The sequence below is a fragment of the Condylura cristata genome, unplaced genomic scaffold (genome assembly GCF_000260355.1).
Source record: "Condylura cristata isolate star-nosed mole 26May11 unplaced genomic scaffold, ConCri1.0 scaffold00008, whole genome shotgun sequence".
Lineage (NCBI taxonomy): Eukaryota > Metazoa > Chordata > Mammalia > Eulipotyphla > Talpidae > Condylura > Condylura cristata.
In genome coordinates, this window is record NW_004567109.1 from 14,063,404 (window position 1) to 14,083,942 (window position 20,539).

Here is a 20,539-nt window from a genome sequence, read left to right on the forward strand (position 1 = left end):
TCCCCAGTTTGTTGACTTTGCCTTTGCCTAGTGGTTTTTTTTTTTTTTTTTGCCATGCTAAAACATATATTTATGGGATTAAATCTATCTATTCTTTTTCGTTTGTTCTGAATTTTGTGCTGTTAACTTCAAAGGCCTTTCTCACTCTGAGGTTTGGTTTTTACAACCTCCTGTAATTTATTGGTTACTTTTCGGGCTTATTTTTATATTATAGTCTGTGATCCATTTAGAAGTTACTAAGGCACAAAGATCACAATATTAATAAAAACTAGAGTTAGCCTGGGTTGTCATCTAGTGTGTCAACCTGCTTTTTATTTCTTTTAAGATTTATTTATTTATGCATGGGGTACAGGCCAGAGGTTTTGGGGGGAGGTGAGAGGATTCACCAGAAACAGAGTAGGAGCAGAACAGGCAGATCTACTGAAATAGATTTGCTGAGAGGAGCAGCAGGGAGGTCAGGAGAGGTCTGCTGCGCCATGTGGGTCAGCTCCCTGGCAGGGATGGAACTCGTGCTGCAGTTGCTGCAGACAGCTTCATAGTGCTGTGCTTTAACCCTTTGTGCCACCAGGGAGGCACTTGTCAACCTGTTTTGTACAGATGAGAAAAAGAGCCCAGCATAGGTAAAATGCCTGTCTCCAAAGCCTGTTCCTCCTTTGAGTTTCCTCTTGGGGAAGTTGCAGCTCTCTCCAGCAAGGTCCCAAGGTCCCTCTTTCAACCACTACATTCATTCAGTCCCATCGATTGATTTTTCCAAATGTTCACAGATCCTTTCACTTCTCTACTTTCTAAGCTAGTTCAGGCCTCATCATTTTGTTTGCACATCAGGGTTTTTAACTTTTGTCGTTTCCATTACTAGGCCTGTTTATTTATTCACTTGCTCCTTGTCTTTCTCCTCCACTAGAACAGAAGTAAGCTCACCGTATCAGGGACCATGCCGTGTTTGTTTTTTCTTCCTGCTGTAAACCTAGCACCTACACCAGTGCTTTTTACATAACAGGTGTTTACAATATTTATTAAAAAGCTTTTTATAAATGGACTTCGATGGCATCCTGGTTCTCCCTTTTTTATGCTTCTGTTAGACAAAAGGAAATTCCAACTCTTCTGATGACATGTCAGTTCTTATTGAACAAAAATTAGAGTTCTGAAAAGAAAAAAAAAAAAGGGAGCTGAAGGCCGCTGTGGGGCCAAAATAATTGGGACTGACTGGTATGGTGAACAGAGAGGGTCACGGAATGGGGCTTCCTGTGGCAGTTCTGCTGCTTGCTCTCGGAGCAGCTCACTTCACCTCTCTTCATAGTGATGCTAAACCTCAGTGGTGAGAGGTATTGTAAAAATCAAATGCTTGTCCACTGCAAAGGGTTAGGAGCGTAGGGAAATCTTCCTTCCCACTTACCTTTAGGTCAGCTTTCCCAGGATTCTCCTGCCTTCAGATGCAGGCAGGTGCTACGCCAGGCTGTCTCTCTTCTCCACCGTTCCCAGCTGCTCCGGCTGGGCCCAGTGCCTTATCCAGGGCATGGCATGGAACCCATAACTAAGAATGGGGCTTGTGGGTGCTGCTAAGAGGTTCCAGGCACAAGGACTTGGATGCCTGACACACACAGGTTTAACAAGAATCTTTTTTTCTGGGCCTCAGTCTTTCCCAGAGGAAGGCAGACTTTATTATTATTATTATTATTATTATTATTATAATCTCATCTCCCAAGACACAAGACAGTCATCAGTATCAAGGCAGTAGTTGTAGGTAGTTAACCCTGGATGCTCCCAGAAGACAACGGGGAGAGCTAGGCCTGAGTCTCTGAGCTTCAGGTGTGCCCAAGCTTTGTTTGTTTGTCTTCTTTTGGTCTTCCAGAGCCAAAGGTTTCTTTTTTAGCCATTTAAAAAAGATATTGTTTACTTAGCAGGCCTGAAGAGTGACTCCTTCACAGGGCTTATTCAGCACGAAAATCAATAAACAGTCCCCTACACTCGTGAAGCATGGAAGCCATGTTTTAAGTCAGATTCTCCTTTGACATTGTTTTGTTCCAGACTTTTTTCCTCCCTTGGCCTCTTCAAAGTTGGTAATCCCTACTTTGTTATTTGAAATTCAGGGGTGGTTGTACTTATCTACTTATCTGAAATTCAGAAGCGTAAGAAATTTCTGGTTTTCTCGAGTGTCTCTCTTCTCCAAATTGTTCCCCAGCCTGCTGCCAGAGGGATTTTTCCAAAGTACAATTTTGATCCTTTGGCTCAGAAACCTTTAGTTCCCTACTGCCAACAGGATAAAGTCCAAATTTCTTAGCTGGGAATCACAAACTGCCATAATTTACTTTTCCAGTTTCAGATTGAGTCACTTGATTTCAACGTATATTAAATTATGGAGCGTCTAGCAGTTATGATTAGGTTCACAGAAACCCCAAATACTAGGAACTTAAATAAAATAGAAGCTTCTTTCTCATGTAAAACCAGCTCTGAGGTAGGCAGTTAGATTGGGACTTCTGGGTAGACCCAGACTCCTTTGATTTTGTTGCTGTGTGTTTAACATGGTGCAAGATGATTGTGCAAGTTCTAGAAATCTGGTCTGTATCTCAGCCAGGAAGAACTTGGAAGGGGCAGTAAAGGCCCAGGAAGGGTGTCAGCTAACACCTACCACCTGTGCTTCATCACATGGGGCTGACCTGTCTCCTCTAAGGTGGCAGGGACAGTGTTTATTCCAGCTTACCAAATGCCCACCTGAGAGTCATTTATTTTGATTCTTGGGAAGAGAATGGGTATCTGGGGAGAACTCGAAGATTCTAACATAAATGTCCTGCCTCTGTAACTTTGTTTAATCTGGCCCTTAGTGCTGCTTGCCTCCCTTTCCTTCCTGAGAAGTCTGTGATCATCCTTTAAAGTCCAGCTCCAACGTCACCCTCAACCCTACTTGTCATTCTCAAGACACTACAGCCCCTCCAAGGGACCTCTAAGCTGCCATTAGGAATGTCCCTCTCTCCTGTCTGTTTCCTCCCGTCTCTACCAGGGGCAGCTCCCTCACCATGGCCCCAGCCTCCTCTCCCCCAGATCCCAACCTTGAGAATGTCCCCCCCAAAACCAATCTTTCCTGTCACTCCTGTAGTGATTAGCATCACCCGTCCCTCAGGTTTTTCCCCCTGTCCACATGAACCATCTGTACAAATCGCCCCTCCCACCCACCTCGCATGGGAAGCATGTGGGTGGTAGGGGCTGACCCTGCACCCAGGTTTTTAAGGTGGGCAATCTTTCCCAACCCAGACTGAACCTGTGTACTTATTTCCAGAGGACACACAAAAGGCTGGCAAAGGTGGAGGATCATGCCGGGAGCAGCTGCACCGGTTTCCTGTAGCTAAACTGGAGCCACTTTCCACCTGGCGTCACTCCTGCAATTCCTCTGCCTTCCCGGCTCCAAGAGTAAGTTTCTACCTCACGACCCTCCTGTCCTGACCCTCCTGACCCTGGCCCACTGTGCACAAGCACTCCTCCCAGCCCCCTGCGACTCAGGCAGAGGCTACACAGGGTTGTGGGCTGTCCCTGTGTCCCCTCTCAGCCTCCAAACTCCCATGCGTGCTGTTAGCTTAACGTGCTGCAATTTTTCTGCTTGGGCTTCACAGAACTGCTGTGACAGCTCCTCTGGGAGGCCTTCCTCAGACCCTCAGGCAGATATATGGTGTCCCTTGGAATGCCTCCTTGTTAGCAGCCTCGGTGCAAACTGTCAAGTGTAAGTGGCTCGCTGGGCAGCCCATCTCTCATCAGCACCTGTGTCCTCGGGCACGCAGGTCATACTCCTTGAATGAGGCTCCTGAGCTTAGCGACAGAGGACCAGGTGATAAAAGAGATACTCAAAGTCTCTAGTTCTTTGGGTGAATGGACTAGCAAGCAAAACCCAAGAAATTATAGAATAGCAAAATCTTAGTATGAGTAAAGCTGCCCATTTTTCAGGGCCCACTTTCAAGCTTCAGGAGCGCTCCCCTGACCCAGGTCTAGGGTAACAACTCAGTTATGCCCTCACAGCATCTCACGTGACTACTTTAGCACCTAGTCACTGTGGTCATTACTGGCTCAACGCAGGGGTTCAGAGCAGCACTGTGGACCTAACAGGCTGGCTAACTCCTTGGAGGGAACATGTTCTGAGCCCCATGGGCTGTTTGAACAACACTGACCTCTCTCCACTAGGAACCAGCAGCACCCTCTCATGACAATCAAAAATGTCCCTGGACATGATCAATGTCCATGGGGCTAAAATGACCTCAGGTTGAGAACCACTGGTGTGGCGGCTAGCTCCCCAGGGAGAAGGACACCCTGTGAAGGTGGTCTAGCTGCCTGAGACCCCACTTCCTCAGTCCCTCCGCCTGGTGTTCACTCCTCAGAAGTGAGTCAAATCTTCCTTTCACGAGAGTTTCCTTTGTGGGCCCTGGACAGCGTGAAGGTGGTCGTGTCTTACTGACTTTTGTGCCTGCTGGCACCCACCAGCCTTTGCTTTCAATGGTAAAGAGGTGATGGCCGGAGACAACGGAAGACAGGCAAGAAGGGGGCTTCTGAGCGCTGGGAGGTGGCAGGTGCACTGTGACGGTTGTCCTTGATGAGGGTGACTTCTATTGGTTTTTGTTTGGGTAAGTTCAGACTTTATTAGACACCCCAAGGCTGGTCCTGGGGAACATGTCAGCTAGCTTCACAATCTCCCAGTTGGGAGCGATGATGAGAAGAGCTGTCTGGGGAAGGCTGAGCCCAGCAGAGGGGCCTGAAACCAGGTCTGCTGATCGGTCTCTTCCCACTTCTCTCTGGCTCCTCTGGGATGGTCACATGGTGAGAATCTGCTTTGAAGACACGAAGGGCTTCATGCAGTCTTCCAAGGCACGCTGGTAGTCCTGCAGTGGGACCTCAGAGCAGGCAGGGGCCGTGAGCTGGCCTCGGCGGATAAGCTCGCACAGCGTGAGGATCAGCTCCTTGAACTGGTCTGTGGGAGGTTGGAGGAAGTCAGACAGAGAGCAGCAGCAGGACTCAGGAGGTGACAGGCAGCCCTTGCAACAGGAGCTAGTGCTGCGCCCCAAGAAAGTCTTGAGAGTCCTGATGTGGCCACAGATAGGGTTATTGCAGAGGTAGTCTGGTCCTGCCTGTACTCAGGACAGTAAGGGTGTGGCCAGGAGTCTGGGGAATGGCCCCAGGAGTGACCCAATGGGAGGCGGAGTGGTGGCTTTGATGGCTCAGATCCACAGAACCTGACTGGGATGTTACCCAGAGTCCCAAGTGGGGGTAAGGGCAGGATTACTTTGAGGCAGTAAAGCCAGAGAGACACAGGCCGAGGTGGGTTGCCTGGAATGCCAACAGTATGGAAATGTGAGCCTGACTCTGGGGAAGGAGCTTCCCTGAGAACCCAGGATACCCCAAGAGCCCCACAAGTTGAGGCCTTCCCCTTCTAGGCCTGCCTCCCACTGAGGACCCAAAAAAGACCTTGGCTGAGAAGCAATTTTTAAGTCATAAATTCATTCTGTATTCAAATCTAGTGACAACCCTGCCTAAAACTCTTGGATGGGGACCCTCCCTGGTGGCGCAGCGGGTTACAGCACAGCACTGAGAAGCTAAAGCCACTTCTGCATGAGTTCGATCCCCGCTGTGCCCCAGGTGGTGACCACATGGCGTGGCAGACCTCTCCTGACCCGCCCGCTGCTCCCCTCAGCAGTGTACTTTCTCGATCTGCCTGTTCTGCTCCCCGCTCTGTCTCTGGTGAATTCTCTCACTGCCCCTGCACCTCTGGTGGGTACCCCAGTTCTATATGAATAAATAAATATTTAAAAAAACAAAACAAACAAACAAAAACTCTTGGATGGCTCCCCATCTGCCTGTAAGATGGAGTCTTAACTCCTCAGAAAGTTTGGTAAGACCTTTCATGATCTGCTCACAACCTAACCTTGTAGCTTCTGACTCTCTCTGATAGATTTTTTCACACCAGCCTGCACCATTCCTTAGGTGGGAGTGAAAAAGTCACTTCAGCACACTGAACCTCGGTTTCCCCTGTCAAACAGGGCTGACAGCAGTTGGAACTATCATGCGGAGATGGAGGTGGATCACCTGTCTTAACTCTGCTGTTAGGTCAGGCGCCATACGCAGTCATGCTGCAAACAGGGCTGAGCCCATAAGGGCTGGCTCCAGAGTCTGCTCCTCTCACGTGGCCGCGTTCCAGGGCACTCTTCCCGGTGTTTAGGCAGGGGCAGCGTCTGCCTTGTTCAGTACTCTGCCCCCTACCCCAGCCATAGCCACTGTAGTCTAGCAACTGCTGACTGCTGCTGCACTAGAGGTGACCTGCTTTATCCTATCATGGGGCTGAGGGCCCATCACACCTCCAGGGCTTATGGGGCTGGTGACATATGTAGCGGCCACTGCCCTCGTGTGACCCTGGGCAATGGGGTCATCATCCACTCACCTGGACCATGGTCCTTCTTCCACTGGGACAACCAAAACCCCCGAAGTTTGAGATCCTTAAAAATGAGCAGGCTCTGTGGACACAGGAAGGGCACCCTGGGGCTCCAATGGCAGTAACTTCAGGCAGCATTTAAGGTACACCCGCCTCCCCAGGGACAGGAGCACGACCTGAGGTTAGACAACTGTGGGGTCCAGGCCCATCTCCAGGCACACCGCCCCCACTGGCTTACCACCGAGGCTGTGACAGGCTGCTTGGCCATCCCCCCGTAGGTCACCATGGTTCCTCCAGGCCTGGAGAGTCCAGAGAGGACAGTGAGAGCGGCAGAAATGAGCCATTCTTGGATCTGCTCTGGCACTTTTATTCCAACCCTGGTTCCCAAATTTGGCTTTCAGAATGCATTGGGGAGGGTTCAAAAAACAGATTCCTAGGCTCAGCCCAGACTTAAAGGACCAGGGGCAAGGCTCTATATAAAAACAAGCATGCACTCCTCCAGATGACTTGATGCTCAGCCAGGGTGGGGACACCCCGCTCTACCCTGCCCATCTAGCCTGACACAGGCTTGGATGAGGTGCTACAAAGAAGCCGTTCTGCTGAGAAAGCTCCAGTCCTCAGTGCTGTCCGGATCTACCCCACTCACAGGTATGCCGGCAAGGCACTGGCACGGGTCAGCCTCCTCCCAGCCTTCATCTGCAAATGCTAATTCTAAGGAGGAATGAAAGGACAGTAGCGTACAGCTGAGGGCCAGTGTGAATGGCGTGGAGGAAGGTGGCAACTGTCCTCTTGTTAGGACCTGCTCCCTGACACCCCCTCAGTCATACAGGAGAGAGGCTCAAACAGCTTTTAGGAGCTGTAAGTTAGGATTCCTCATGCCTGACGGAACACCTGTGTTCCCCTCTCCACTCCTTGGCTTTTAGGAGTTTGTTGACCTGAGGCACATTTTGGGACAAAACAAGGGAGACTATAAATTACAAAATGTAGGGCTCTCCCTGGTGGCACAATGGGTTAAAAGCACAGCATTATGAAGCTCTCCAAAGCCTCAGCAGCACCAGTTCGAATCCCTGGCCAGGGAGATGACCCACATGGCGCAGCAGACCTCTCCTGACCCACCTGCTGCTCCCCTCAGCAGTGTTCTTTGTCAGTCTGCCTGTTCTGCTCCCCACTCTGTCTCTGGTGAATGCTTTCACCCACCACACCTCTGACCTGTCTGTAAGCATAAATAAATAAATCTTGAAAAAAAAAAATTACAAAATGTAAGAAGCAGCTGTGAGGTGGCGACTCTGGCCCTGAAATTGGTAGGTAGTTTAGTCTTTGCTCCCTTCAATGGCCACCTGTTCCAGCAAGTAGCTCCTGTGGGGATCACTTCTTCTCCCTGTCCCCAACTACACTTGTTGGTTCAGAACAGGCAATTTACAGGGTGGTTATTAGGTGCCAGGCACAGCGTGGGGCGTTTTAAACTAATGGGTTCAGTGAATCCTCACAGTAGCCTTAAGGGAGCATATTCATTTGGCAGGTGAAAAGACTGATGATCACCCCCTCATCTGTATAGTCATTTATGTGTCCCTTAAACTGCTGAGGCAGAAAGGGTTGAAGGCCTGGACGGTCTCTCATGTATTGCTTAACTTTTCATACTGGCTATCTAAGTAGCAGAGTTGGTACTTGAACCCAGCAGTTTTTTTTTTTTTTTTTTAAATTAAGATTTATTTATTTATGCATACAGAACTGGGGTACAGGCCAGAGGTGTGGGGGTGAGAGGCTTCACCAGAGACAGAGTGAGGAGCAGAACAGGCAGACTGATGACGTACACTGCTGAGGGGAGCAGCAGGGCGGTCAGGAGAGGTCTGCCTGTCATGTGGGTCACCTCCCTGGCCGGGGATGGAACTCGTGCTGCAGTGGCTGCAGATAGTTTCATAGTGCTGCGCTTTAACCCATTGTGCTACTAGGGAGGCCCCCTCAGCAGTTTATTTTTTTAATCTTTCCCTTTAATTTTATTGAACTATTCAGCTGTGCTGAATATTAAAATATTAAATGATATTATCATATGACATACAATATACAACTACATATTACATATAACATATTACTATATCATACAATAATATTAAAATATTATTAAAAATTAAAAAGGGCACATCTCACATTAGGAATACCAGGCCTGAAAAATGCTTTTTGCATCAAGTCTATAGTATAAATAAATGACTAGTTTCTTTTTACATCAAAATTCACATAAAAATTATATTCCCCCACCCCAGTTTTACCTGAATATGATGTAATATTTTAAATGTGAAAATTTAAATATATCCAAGGAAAGGTGCAAAATCTATCAACGGCTTTGAGGCGGCACTTGTAGAGTGTGGTTATACAGTTGTGCACTCATTCCCAGTGTGCAAATGTTGCCATAATTCCACACTGATTGTGTTGCAAGAAGTAAACACTACACAGGGTTGAGCGTACACTTGGGCCCTCTAGCGCTGCCCACTCCGGTCTCCTGCAGGGAAGTGGGCTCCCAAGTTGAACCCAGCCTTTCTGACACTGAGCAAGGCTCCCCTCCTCTGAGATGGGGTGGCAGGTGCCCTGGATGCTGTCTGGAATAGGCTGATGAGGTCGCTCAGGAGTCACGATAACTCACTCACGTGGGGTCAGGCCCAGCTCTCCTCCCTGCTTGGCCTCAGGTGTAGCGAATACCCTCTCTGGCCTTGTCTAAACAGGCACTGGAGTCGCACCCCTGCCTCAGTACTTGTGGGAAGTGTTAGCTGAGTCTGCTGTGTGGCGAACGCCCAGGAATTGTTGACCACCTGACTCATCTTCCCAGTGAGCCCATGACTTCTAGAGGGTCTGTCTCTCAGGGTCTCAGCCATTTCTGTACTCTGAAACTGGTGAGTGCTGGCAAATATGTATCAGCTGATGTGGTGGAGGGGATTTCTGTAGTGGGGAAGTATCCTTTCAGGCCCTGCAGCTCCAGAAGTGAACATTAAAGGGAAAAAGAATGGAAGGAGATGTGTGCTTCTCAGGGTTGGGATGACAGTTTTCCTTTGTAGTTTTATATACTTTCAAAATAGCTTGTAATAGTGTAATAGTACAGTGTTCTAAAATTAGAATAAGTTAGGACTAAGTGACTTTTAAAGATGCCCCTGGCTATGAATCCTTAGCCACTTCCCTATCAGAGAGCTTAGCAATCTACTTCTGGCATCTCTTGGAAAAATAAAGCTGGATAGGCCTCTCGGTCATCTCTTGAGGCGGTGGAGAAAGGGAACACCCAGGTAATAGGCTATCACTTTGGTCCCAGTTTCTACTCAGCATTGTGCTGACCTGACCCTTGGCTCACGCTGGCCACTGGGACTCGGCTGCTTGATGGTCCTCACAACTAGCGGTGTGCAGGGAGCGAGCGGATGGCAGCAGGACTTACGCTAGGTGCCGCAGCAGCTCGGTGGAGCTTTTCCCGCCTACACAGTTGAGAGCCAGCCTGGGCTGGGGCATGTCCTGGAACAGAAGGAACCTGTGATGAGAGATCTGGCACCCTGGAAGCTTACTGCAAACAGCACTTCCTTGGCCCAAATGCTATATCGGGAGAAGGCAGTCGGGGAAATGGGATGTTTTTGTCTTCTTTTTTTCTCTACTCAGAAAGTATCTGTTCTTTACCAACTTAATCCTGCTATCTGTTTTGGGATTTAGTTCAAAGTTCACCTCTGAGGAAGGATAGACAAACAGCATGAATCCTCTTTATTTTCCCGAATGCTTTTTTCCTTGGCACTTATAACCCAATTTATCTTAGACATGTTGACCTACTGCTTCAGAAATATTCTCAAGAGGCATGTGTTCTGAAGTGACTGTGTGTTTCTGGTTTCTCCAGAGACTTCAGTGCAAAGTGGCTGGAATGTGGGTGGTCACTCACTGAGTGTTCTGGGGATGAATGTTCTGGAAAGTTAAGAGGCTTTGACTTCAGGGAAACTCGCATTTATAACCATGTGGCCTTGGTCAAGTCTTATTTCTTCTGAGCCTATAAAGTATATAGTACCTACTCCATAGAGATTTTGAGAGGATTATCAGATAAAATGTAAGGTAAGTGCTTCAGAAATGTTCTTTTTCTCTTTCTTCTTGTGCCTCAGTTTCCTTGGTCCCTCCCAGACCTGAGAGTTATATCAGCTTTGTGGGCTGATGTGGCCCATCACTGATATTCAAAACTATAAATCATAAGGGGTTTCCTAATTTAGTCTGTCTTCCCTCACAGCACCTAGTGTATGCTGTGCCCCAACTGAGGGAATTGACTCCATCCTTCCATAAGTGATTCTGAGAGGAACAATGGGCTAGTTCCCACTGTGGATGGAGGTGCAGTGCCCCTCATCCTAGGTACCTTAAAAAACTTTTTCATCTCATGCTTTCTCAGTTCCTCTTCTGTGATAACATGCTCTGCCCCCAGATTCTTCAGCCTGTCAGTCAGCTTCTGGATGTCAGGTCTGGAAAGCAAACACAATCCAACTTCCTTGGTCACTGATGCCCCGAGACCCGCTGCCATAGCTGTGGGAATGTGAGCTTCTCCTTGTGGGAAGCCGAGCCTAGGATTTAGTCAGGCGTTCCACAGACATTGGCCACTCTATTTCATCATAGTAGTCTAACATGTCTTGGTTTCAGTTTCCCCACTGACAAGAGAAAGCGAGGCTAAGTGATTTCTGTAGCTTCTGCTAGCTCAAGAGACTAGAAAACACCTGTCCAGGAGAAGCCATTTCACTTCACTTTCTTCTATTGAAAAGATGTGCTCCATTTGCTTTCCCCTTTTCAAGGGTCTTTTCAGAGTATTTCATAAACATACTGCAGCCCAAGGGAGGCTCTTGGGCTCCTTTGGTCAAAACTAACAGAATAATTTTTGTTCATACCCCTGAGGGGGTGGTAAATTGAACGAGTATCAATTCTCTTTCTAAGCCTGACTTCCATGACAGACGTGACCACAGTAGACAGTGAAGCTTAAAGAACTGGATGACCTGGGGGAAAGAGAACAACTCAGAAAACTAAAATCTGTTACCAACTTGCTGTGTTTTCCTGAGCTATTGCTTCCTCCCTCTAAAATGTCCAGTCTCCTCATCTGCACAGGAGAGGTGACAATCCTGCCTATCTCCTTCCCATCTGTATTTAGTGCACTTCAGTGTACCACACAAATGCAAAGGAGAAAGGCCATGAGGTAGACAGTTCACAGAAGGAGTAACATAGCTTTCATTATTTATTCCTAAATATGAACTGTGGTTTCGAAAACATGGTTTACCACAAGAGAACAGTCTCAAAATGTGGGTGTAGCATGCCAGATTCCTTTCAAGTTACATAAGAGCAGGACACTGATCACCCTGAGGCAATAGGTATGCCGGGACTGTGGATTGATATGCTTTGCGTCCCAGGGATTGCTCAGCGGACCACCTTGTTAATAAGATTGGAGCCATGGGTGGGAGTCGGGAGTGTATCAGCAGACTCATGCTCCCTAAAACCCAAAATCTGATATTTCTGACACACTCTTTACTCTGTCAATAAAAAGGCCAATGTCTTGCTCTGAGCAGCGCCTGCATCCTACGGCCCGCTCCACGACTCTCATCTCTTTTCTTTATCAGTGCGATGTTGTTGGTGCAACAAGAGGAGCCCGAACAGGGACACCCCAATGTCAGAATTTCTTAGTTGTTCAGTACGGGGTGTCTCCACTTTCTTCCTGCCTTCCCTTTACATTTCAAGTATCTGCTCACCTATAGCCAAAGCCGCCTGGCCTTCCTTTCTCAGACTGACTCTGTCTTCTCAGACTGACTCCTGACAAAGCAGCTTCCTGCTGATGCCAGGGCGCCATCTGGTGGACACAGGGGCACCTTCAGGGATGGGAAGTAGAAGGGCCCAAATCCGAGTCTGGGATGAGGTTCCCCACGCACCTGTCTCTGACAACATTGATGGTCCTCAGGCCCAGGGCCGCGGCGATCTGGATGACTGCTTGCCCCACTCCACTGTTGGATGCATTCTGAATGATGGAATCCCCTGAGGAGGCAGGAAGAGACTCAAGTCAAGCCCTAGAGACCTGTAAAATAGCTCAGGGATTTTCAGCCTGGGATCTTACTATTTTGGGGCAAGAGGTGGAGCCCTCAGGCTTAAGAGGGATGTAGAATCTGGCTGTTGAGCCTTCTTAGACCTTTGGGCGTTGCTCACTCTTTTCCTAATGTCCCCCAAACTTCTATAATACCCAAGGTGCTTGCCAGGGCTGGGCAGCTTGGAGTTCACTCTGTTCCAGCAGGTCATTTAGACTTGCTGTGTACAGGACTTGACATGGATGCTTCATTGTTTTCCCTATTGTTATGCCCTCAAGTCTCTGCTTAGGTTATTTCCTTTGCAAGGTTTTGTTTATTCTCTCCGCCTTGCCTTTGAAATTCCATCTACCAAAGCAGAGCCTGAGTGCAGCTTCCTTTGTGAGAACTTAGCAGAACTCCCCCTGCCCGGTGCATCCCATGGCTCGCACTGGTGTCTCTAGTAATGCTCATGGTCTTATACCTGGTTTTATATAGGCCCGTTTCTCTCAATGCCTTATAGCTACTTCAGAGAAACAGAATTGAAAACAGCAGAGTGCATCAGAACTAGTCTGGGTAAAACTGTTTTCAAGATTGTAAGTTGTTTCCCGCTGACCTGGACCCTGTCAAACTGCCCTGGGGGTGGAGAGGCAGCCTGGGCGCCTGTGGTGTCACAGGGCCCTGATGTGTCCCCCACAGCCACGGCCACATCAGAGGTGGGATGAGACCAAAGGGGACGAGACATAGGTGACCAAAGCCTCTGCTGCCTTTGGACTTGAGCAGAGGCTGCTGGCCACACCTGCTGGTTTTCTCCACCACGGCCTCAGCTGTCAGAATCTGCATTTTCTGTGGTGGGAAGCTGAGGCTGGTTTTCAGCCAGTCTCGAGTAGCAGCTGGTCACCTGAGCTCATCATACTCCAACAGCTCTTGGCCTCAGTTCCCTCACTCCCATAACAGAGCTAGACGGGATGGTTTCTGTGGCCCCTGCCAGCTCACAGCTGTGCATAGCACAGGTAACTCTCCAACAATGGGGTAACAGTGTGTGGGTAACAGGCCCAGCCTCCAGCCATGTGGAGGTTAGTTCTGAGGTGGGTTCTCTGACAGACTTTAAAGACCCACCCCGCAGGCCTGAGCCCTGGATGTCCATGGCAGTAATCAGCCTTCACTGGCTTCTCCTTGTGTCTCACTCTCCTCATTGCCTTATCCCTGCTTCCTGGGATCATCTCTGCCCTCTGTCCCTTGTTTCAGTTTTACTTTCAGGAGAACCCTAAATAAAATACCTGGCTTTGTTCTTTCCTCGCTGAATGACTCACATAAATAATTTATTTCTTGGACTTCAGTTTCCTCTTTCATAACAGGGAAGCCTCATAGCACTGTGCAGTTACTCCAGGCCCTGTGCTAAGCGTTACATCGCAGTGTTTCATTAACCTTCAGAATTCCTTAGTCTCCATTTTACTGATGAAAAATCAGGGAAAAAATCACAAAATGGGGCACTGGGAAGGTGAAGCTGGAGTTCACACTGAGGCCGTTTGCCTGGGGCTTGAGCTCTTAACCTCACTGACCTGCTTTGATGGTTTAATGCTTTCAATATGGGTAATGCGTGTCAAGGCACTTGTGGGAACTGGAAAGCGCTTGTAAGAGCTGAGCGGAATTATGAACACTAAGTTCAGCATTTTAATGAAAACACAGGGGCTGTGTCTGTCTTAGCTAGCTTTGTAACCCCAGAGCTTAGCACAGCTCAGTACATTTTTGCCGAATGACAGAATTCCATCCCGGGCGCCAGGGAATGTGGCCCTCGGCGGTTTTCAGGAACGTGCTCTCTCCAGCTCCAGCAGAGGTTCTAGGAGTAAAGCCACACCACCACCTCCACCTAGGTGAGGCACCAGTCTGTCCTTCGGGCCCCTCGCCAGTAAGTTCCTGTAGCCTAGGGGACAGGACTTTGGGTCCTGGTTCCTCTCCCACCTATGGGCGCCTACCTGGCCGCAGCTGCTCAAAGTCCATCAACATCCTGTAGGCTGTGCAGGGGTTGACACCCAGGGTGGCAGCACTCTGAAGAGGGATGTCGCTTGGGACCCCGATCAGTACTTCTTCGCTGAATACAGCCTCGGTCCGCCACGTTCCTGAGTCAGGGGGTGAGTCCAAGGGGTAAGGATGGACCCTGTACTTGAACCCCAGGCCACCCTCCCCAGTGAATGGGCATCTGGGCAAGTAATGCTTAGATAAGAGAGTCTAGAAGTCCTTTTAAATACGTTTGAGTTCTCATGATAATTCCATATGGTAGGTCTGGTTATTCCCATGTCAGTTACCTTTTGCTTTAGCCAATGCCACACTGCTGGTGGCTAGGGGTCTCAAGCTGCTGGACTCTGAGGGTAAGACAGCAACACCATGACCAGGGCAACATAAGCCAAGAAAGTCCCATTTTCCTACTTAGTCCTCATTCTCCTCAACCAGGGCAGGTTGACTTGGGTGGTATTGTTCAAAAAAGCAAGAAAGTGGAAGTCAAATGCCTAGATTTGGGACCTAGTTTTGCTAGCCTTAGTTAGTTGCTCTAAGATATAAATGACATCAGCAAGAGCCTGACTGGCTCCTTGCACAAATCAAAGGAGACAGTATGGGAAATGAAGAAACCCTTTAAACTGGAGGGATGATCACTAGCCCCTACTTCCAGATGAGCACTGTGAAATGTCAGTACGGAGAAGACCCTTGGGAGAAGACCCTTAGGGTACGGACTGTCAACTCCCCATTCAAAGGGGAGGGAGCTGAGGAGGTGACTTGTCCACTGCCTCCTGGCTGAGCTGGCTGCCTCCCTGCCCTCCAGGGGCTTGTCCGACACCTGCTGTGTGCTGGGTCCCTGAATAACGCAGGCAAGAGCCTTCCATGGAGGCTTCATTCTTGTGGAGTAGGACAGGTGAAAAACAGACAAGCAAATACAGTGATTATAAAGAGACAGAGAGCAACAGTGGAGAGAATTGCTTTAGATGGGTCAGATTTTGTCCCTGACAGAAAGGACAGAGATGCTGGCCCCTGGAAGCATATGCACACATTTCAGGCAGAGGACAAAGACGGTGAGGCAGGTCAGCTGTAAGAACGGAACAGGGAGAACACACTCGGGAGGGCAGGCAGTGAGGGGCAGAGACGTGGCAGATGTGGCCTGTCGAACAGGGGTGTTAGACTTTCATGCTGGGATCAGTGCCAGGTTGTGCTGTAAGTACTCTTACACGTGAACAGAGACGGCAGAGGCCAGGGTCTCACCCAGCGGCAGTTACCCCTCTTCATATGATGGCCTCAGGCTGGTCTTGTCTACTCTGACCAGTGTAAGAGGGGAATACTCTGCAACGCTCTGGATTGCTTTTGCTGATGGGTCACACCTGCAGCCTGAGAACTCAGGGCCTTGGGGTCATGGCATGGAGAGCAGACCATTTCAGTGAATCGAAGCTCCTCGTGGGCTTTAAGAGCAGGGATCTGAGCTGTGCTCTGAGATCACCATGATGCAGTGTGGAGAAAACTGTGGGGTGGGGTGGGGCAGAGTGGAAATGAGAAGGTCAAACAGGAGGAGGCTTTTTGTGGGGTCAGGATATGAGAAGAGGGTGACCTAGTCCAAGACTTTGGCAGTGGGGATGAAGAAAAATTGATGGTTCAAGTTTATTTTGAAGGTAAAATCAAATTTACTTGAGGTGCACTGGCTAAAGGGGTGACAGGCAGGCTCCCGTGCCAAGCAGAGGCGAAGACAACAGATCTTGGAGTGAGCCAGACCGATTCCGGCCCGGGCTACGTGTCGGGTGGCCGTGGTCTCTTGGGACCCTCGGCTTGTGCCTCCAAAGCCCGAGTTGCCACTCTGTCTCTGGCTGCTGGGTTCTAACACTGCCCTGGTGCTACGCAGGAAGAGGAGCTGTAGCTGGGTTCACTTTGTGTTTCTTTTGTGGTTATTTACAATAGCAGAGCTGACTAGAGGCGGTATGACCTGTAAAGATGAAAGCTGAATCGGCTCTTTAAAGAAAAAAAATGGCCAATCCCTGATCTAATAGACACAGAAATGTATTGTTTGCAAAGCTAGTTGCTGGAATTCCCTCAGGTGAGCGGCAGGAGTTTGTTGAAATATGAAAGGCAAGGACAGTTAGCCCCACTGTAGCTGATGAGGAAACTGAGGTGCGAAGCAGCTGTGATTAAACAGGGCTGCAGTTGATTCCCAGGCCGGTGTTCTTTCTAGTGATCTGTTCTGCTCTGGGAGGATTTTGAGTTCCCACTGGAAAAGTAAGTTGGCAAAGCTGTATCCCCACTCACTGGCCCACTCTCCCCTGGATTGTGCTGCAGATGGGAAAAAGCTGCGGGTGGGCACAGCAGTAGCAGGGCAGCTCAGGACTGCAAAAATGACTCAGATCCAGCCTAAAGACCCTCCTATCTAATGGTCGCGGCTGCTCCTAGACCAGGGTCTTCACGAAGGAAAACACCATGTCTGTTCACCGTGTACACTAGGGCCGGCACATTGCAAATGCTTATAAAATGTTTACTGAGTAAAGTGAGTTAATGATAGCCTGACCATTATAAAATCTTCATGCTCTCTGACCAGTACCTGGTTTAAAAGACTCAGCTTTTCTCCAGGCAGAAAACCCTGTTCTGGACACCACCACACATGCAATTATCCATACACCTGGCAGATGTCCTTTATTCCTCTCTCAACATCTAATTACCATGTCCTGTTAGGTTAGCTCTGAAAACCAGCCTGTCTTCTTCAAGCCTATGGCACTGGCTGTCAGACCCCCCCCCCCCCATCTGAAGCCTGAACTGCTCAATTACCTCCCTACTGACTTCCTGCTTCCAGCTTCTGTCCTTCTAACCCATTCTCTGCATGGCACAAATCTGATTGGATCATCCCCTCCTTAAGTCTTCATCGGGCCCCTTCTGCCCCTGGGATGAGCCCTCCAGGACTGGGCCCCAGCCGAGTCCAGCCTCTTCTCTCCCATCTCCTTCACCACCCTGCTGCAGAGAGCTGCCTGCAGTTCCGACCTGTGCTTCCCATCTCTGCACCTCTGCACACACTGTGTACCTCCCTGCCGGGGGTCCTTCCTCTCTGGGCCCACTGGTTCACCTCTCTGGAGGCCTTTCCAAACGCTCCCCACCAGGGATGCTTGCCTTTGTGTCCATCCTGTGATTAGAGCACTTACTATATGCAGTGAATTTAGTGCTGTTTTTCTGTACCCAGGCTCCCCAGCCCCAGCACAGAGCACCCTGAAGCCAGGGACTGTCTGACCCGTCTGCCCTTCATTCAGCACAGAGCTGGCCCTAAGCACCAGTCAAGAGCTGGTGAATCCTTGCAACTGAGCTGCTCACCTGGCTAGGTGCTCTCATTCCCAGCCGTCTGTCGAAGAGGGTGGGGCTGTTTTTGGGCAGCTTCTCTGATCTTGGAGAAGCAAAGACCTTCTTGTTGACTTCAGTTACTGGAAGTCTACTCTGTGGCTCTCAGAGAGGTTATTGGAGATTTCTTCAGTTAGATTTTAACCTCCTAGAGGGTGGGCACAGTCTTATTTATATTCCCCCATTGTCCCTACCAGCAGGGATTTATGGGTGTGGAGGTTCAGAGAAACACAGCTCCAGTCACGTGGGCCCAAGGAGATGATAGGAAGAGGGTTACTTCCAGAGCAGAACAGAACTGCTTTCCTTGTTCAGCCCCCACCCTACTAGAGGTAGGCTGATGGGTGCAGTTAATGCCTAGCTTAGTTACACTGGATGGAAGGGCAAATGTTCACCTGTGGCTGAAATCAGATCTGGAACAAGGAAATACTGCAGACACCTGCAGAGACTCACCCAAACCGGCACTTGCTGGAATCACCCAGTCTCCTGGTTTCATCGCGGTCACACTGCTGCCCACTGCTACTACCTGCCCGACACCTTCATTCCCTCCAACAGCAGGCAGTGGGGGCAGGAGGCCGTAATTTCCTGAGAGAGAAGAGCACAGTGGGTCATGAGCAAGGCCCGGGCGAGTGTGAACTCTGGAATCAGACAGACCAAAGCCCCGCGTGGGCCTCTGTGTGTATCTAACCAACCTCTCTGAGTTCTAGCTTCTTCACTGTAAAGGCAAGTTTCCTTCCTGCTCAAGGCCTCCACATCCTCATTTGTAAAATAGAGGTGGGAGTTTACGCTTGATATACTGTAGCAATGTCCATGGTTACTATGAGGATTAAATAATAAGACAAAGTATGAATTGCGTCCAGTATATTAGCACTTGACCATAGTTGTTTATTCCCCATGGCAATTTTGAGTGTTCCTGATTCTGGAAAAGGCCTCGCATTCCAGACAGGGGAGGCCATGGGAGGGCTCACATTGTCTGCAGACAGGCGCATCTGGAGAACAGCTGCCACTAATCACAGGAATTTCACACCCACACCTGAGGAAGAATGAAAATGAGGTGGCAGCTAAGCAAAAATGTCAATTAACATAAGCCACAGAAACCAAGGTTACCTTGGATCATATTTATGTCCGATGGATTGATAGGGGCCGCCAGCATCTTCACATGGATGTCCGATCTGCCCACAGCAGCAAGCTCCTGATTCTTCAGTCTGAGCACAAAGTCAAAGAGAGATGTTAATGTCACCCAGGCAAGACAGGGCATCTTTTGCTCAGACCATCTCCCAAAGTAGGTCAGGTAGCAGGATTTTTGAGCTGCCACTTTGTACCTGGGAGTCAGGGTTCTGTTAGGAAAGAGGTACTGAAGGGATCAGCACAGGATACAGGTTCACTCGTGAACTGTGAATGGGATACTCCTCCTGACCTCTCAACCCCGCCCACTCTAGAGTAGGCGTTCAAACTTCTGCTGGACTGGATTAGCTGTTTTCTAAAAGTGCTTGATTATGGGTATCAGGTGGTGTGCTTACTAATAGATTCTCAGGCCCCACTTCTGACCTGGTGGGCCAGATTCTTACCTGTAAGGGGCACTCTAAGTATTTCGTATGAGCATGTATTTCTGGGGACCCAGGGCTAGCTCATTTGTTTTCCACCCACTGCTGCCTCCTCACCCCCCACTTGGGGAGACAAGGCATTTCCATTAGCTGCAGAGGGGTGAAGGAAACACAGATGGAATTCAAAAAACACCTGCTGGAGTGATGTCCTTTCTGCCTGAGGATAGAGGATCCAGCCTGTCAGAAGGATGCGGGACTGAAGCCCCACCGCAGGGTTGCGGGCTTTGCTGTCGCTGACAGCAAGTTTCCTTCCTGCTCTAGTCCACATTGGTAAACAGGGGTGGGGATTTACGCTTGAACACTTCCAGAGTCTCTCCTGGTTCAAGTCTGCGTAGTAACTCCCTTTGCTGGTGGTGGGCCCCAGATGCCATGGACCTAACCTCTATCCCACTCAAACTGTGGTTGGTGGGTAAAACCCACTGAAGGGCTCTTGTGGGAGGCCCCTTGACAATATCTGTTACTTTTGTTTTTATGAAAAAAGACCCTCTTGGGCACTCAGAACTTTAGCTACTTGAGGCGGCTCTATCTTCACCATAACCCTAAGACTTAATGTGAGCAATGCTTTCCTCTGCTCGAATGTACCAAACATTTTCCATACTTTTACTTATACAAAGAATTGTCAGCCAGAGGCTCACAGCATTAGACAGCAATGTCACTGTATTAAGTTGATGTGATTCCACCCAATTTCCTGCAGAAATCGGACCTTTCTTCAGGCTACATCTTGGGGTAAAGGTGTGGTTTTCTTTTTAAGATTTATTTATACAGAACTGAGGTACAAGTCAGAGGTGGAGGGGCGGTAAGATGCTTCACCAGAGACAGAGCTGGGAGCAGAACAAGCAGATCTATGAAGTACACTGCTGAGGGGAGTCAGGAGAGGTCTGCAATGCCATGTGGATCATCTTTGGGGCCAGGGTTCGAACTCGCATTGAAGAGGCTTTTGCCTGCTTGCAGTGCTGCTTCCTAACCCGTTGTGCCACCAGAGAGGGCCATAAAGGTGTGGTTTTCAAGAAATGCCTTGTACAATAGTAATAATGGTGGCAGATATTTATGGGATGCTTATTATGCACTCACTAGGTTCAGTGCTAAGAACTTTAAATATATGATCAGATTTAGGAGATAATACTCGTGTGAGGAATGTACCCATAGTCCCATACGAA

The 20,539-nt window shown here is 49.1% G+C and overlaps 1 protein-coding gene across 2 annotated transcripts in view; it reads right to left on the reverse strand.

Annotated features, from left to right (window-relative positions):
* Window positions 1-552: 552 nt before the first annotated feature.
* The window catches only part of MECR (mitochondrial trans-2-enoyl-CoA reductase), a 29,651-nt gene continuing 9,664 nt past the window's right edge, over window positions 553-20,539 (reverse strand). For both annotated transcript variants that reach the window (XM_004678705.2, XM_012722230.1), the window contains exons 2-10: window positions 18,886-18,983; window positions 18,232-18,363; window positions 14,406-14,549; window positions 12,304-12,406; window positions 10,758-10,860; window positions 9,813-9,886; window positions 6,639-6,699; window positions 6,410-6,482; window positions 553-4,945 (exon numbers count right to left, since the gene is read on the reverse strand). In XM_004678705.2, the coding sequence (XP_004678762.1) occupies window positions 4,788-4,945; window positions 6,410-6,482; window positions 6,639-6,699; window positions 9,813-9,886; window positions 10,758-10,860; window positions 12,304-12,406; window positions 14,406-14,549; window positions 18,232-18,363; window positions 18,886-18,983 (946 nt within the window). In that variant the 3' untranslated portion in view covers window positions 553-4,787. The remainder of the gene's footprint in view (window positions 4,946-6,409; window positions 6,483-6,638; window positions 6,700-9,812; window positions 9,887-10,757; window positions 10,861-12,303; window positions 12,407-14,405; window positions 14,550-18,231; window positions 18,364-18,885; window positions 18,984-20,539) is intronic.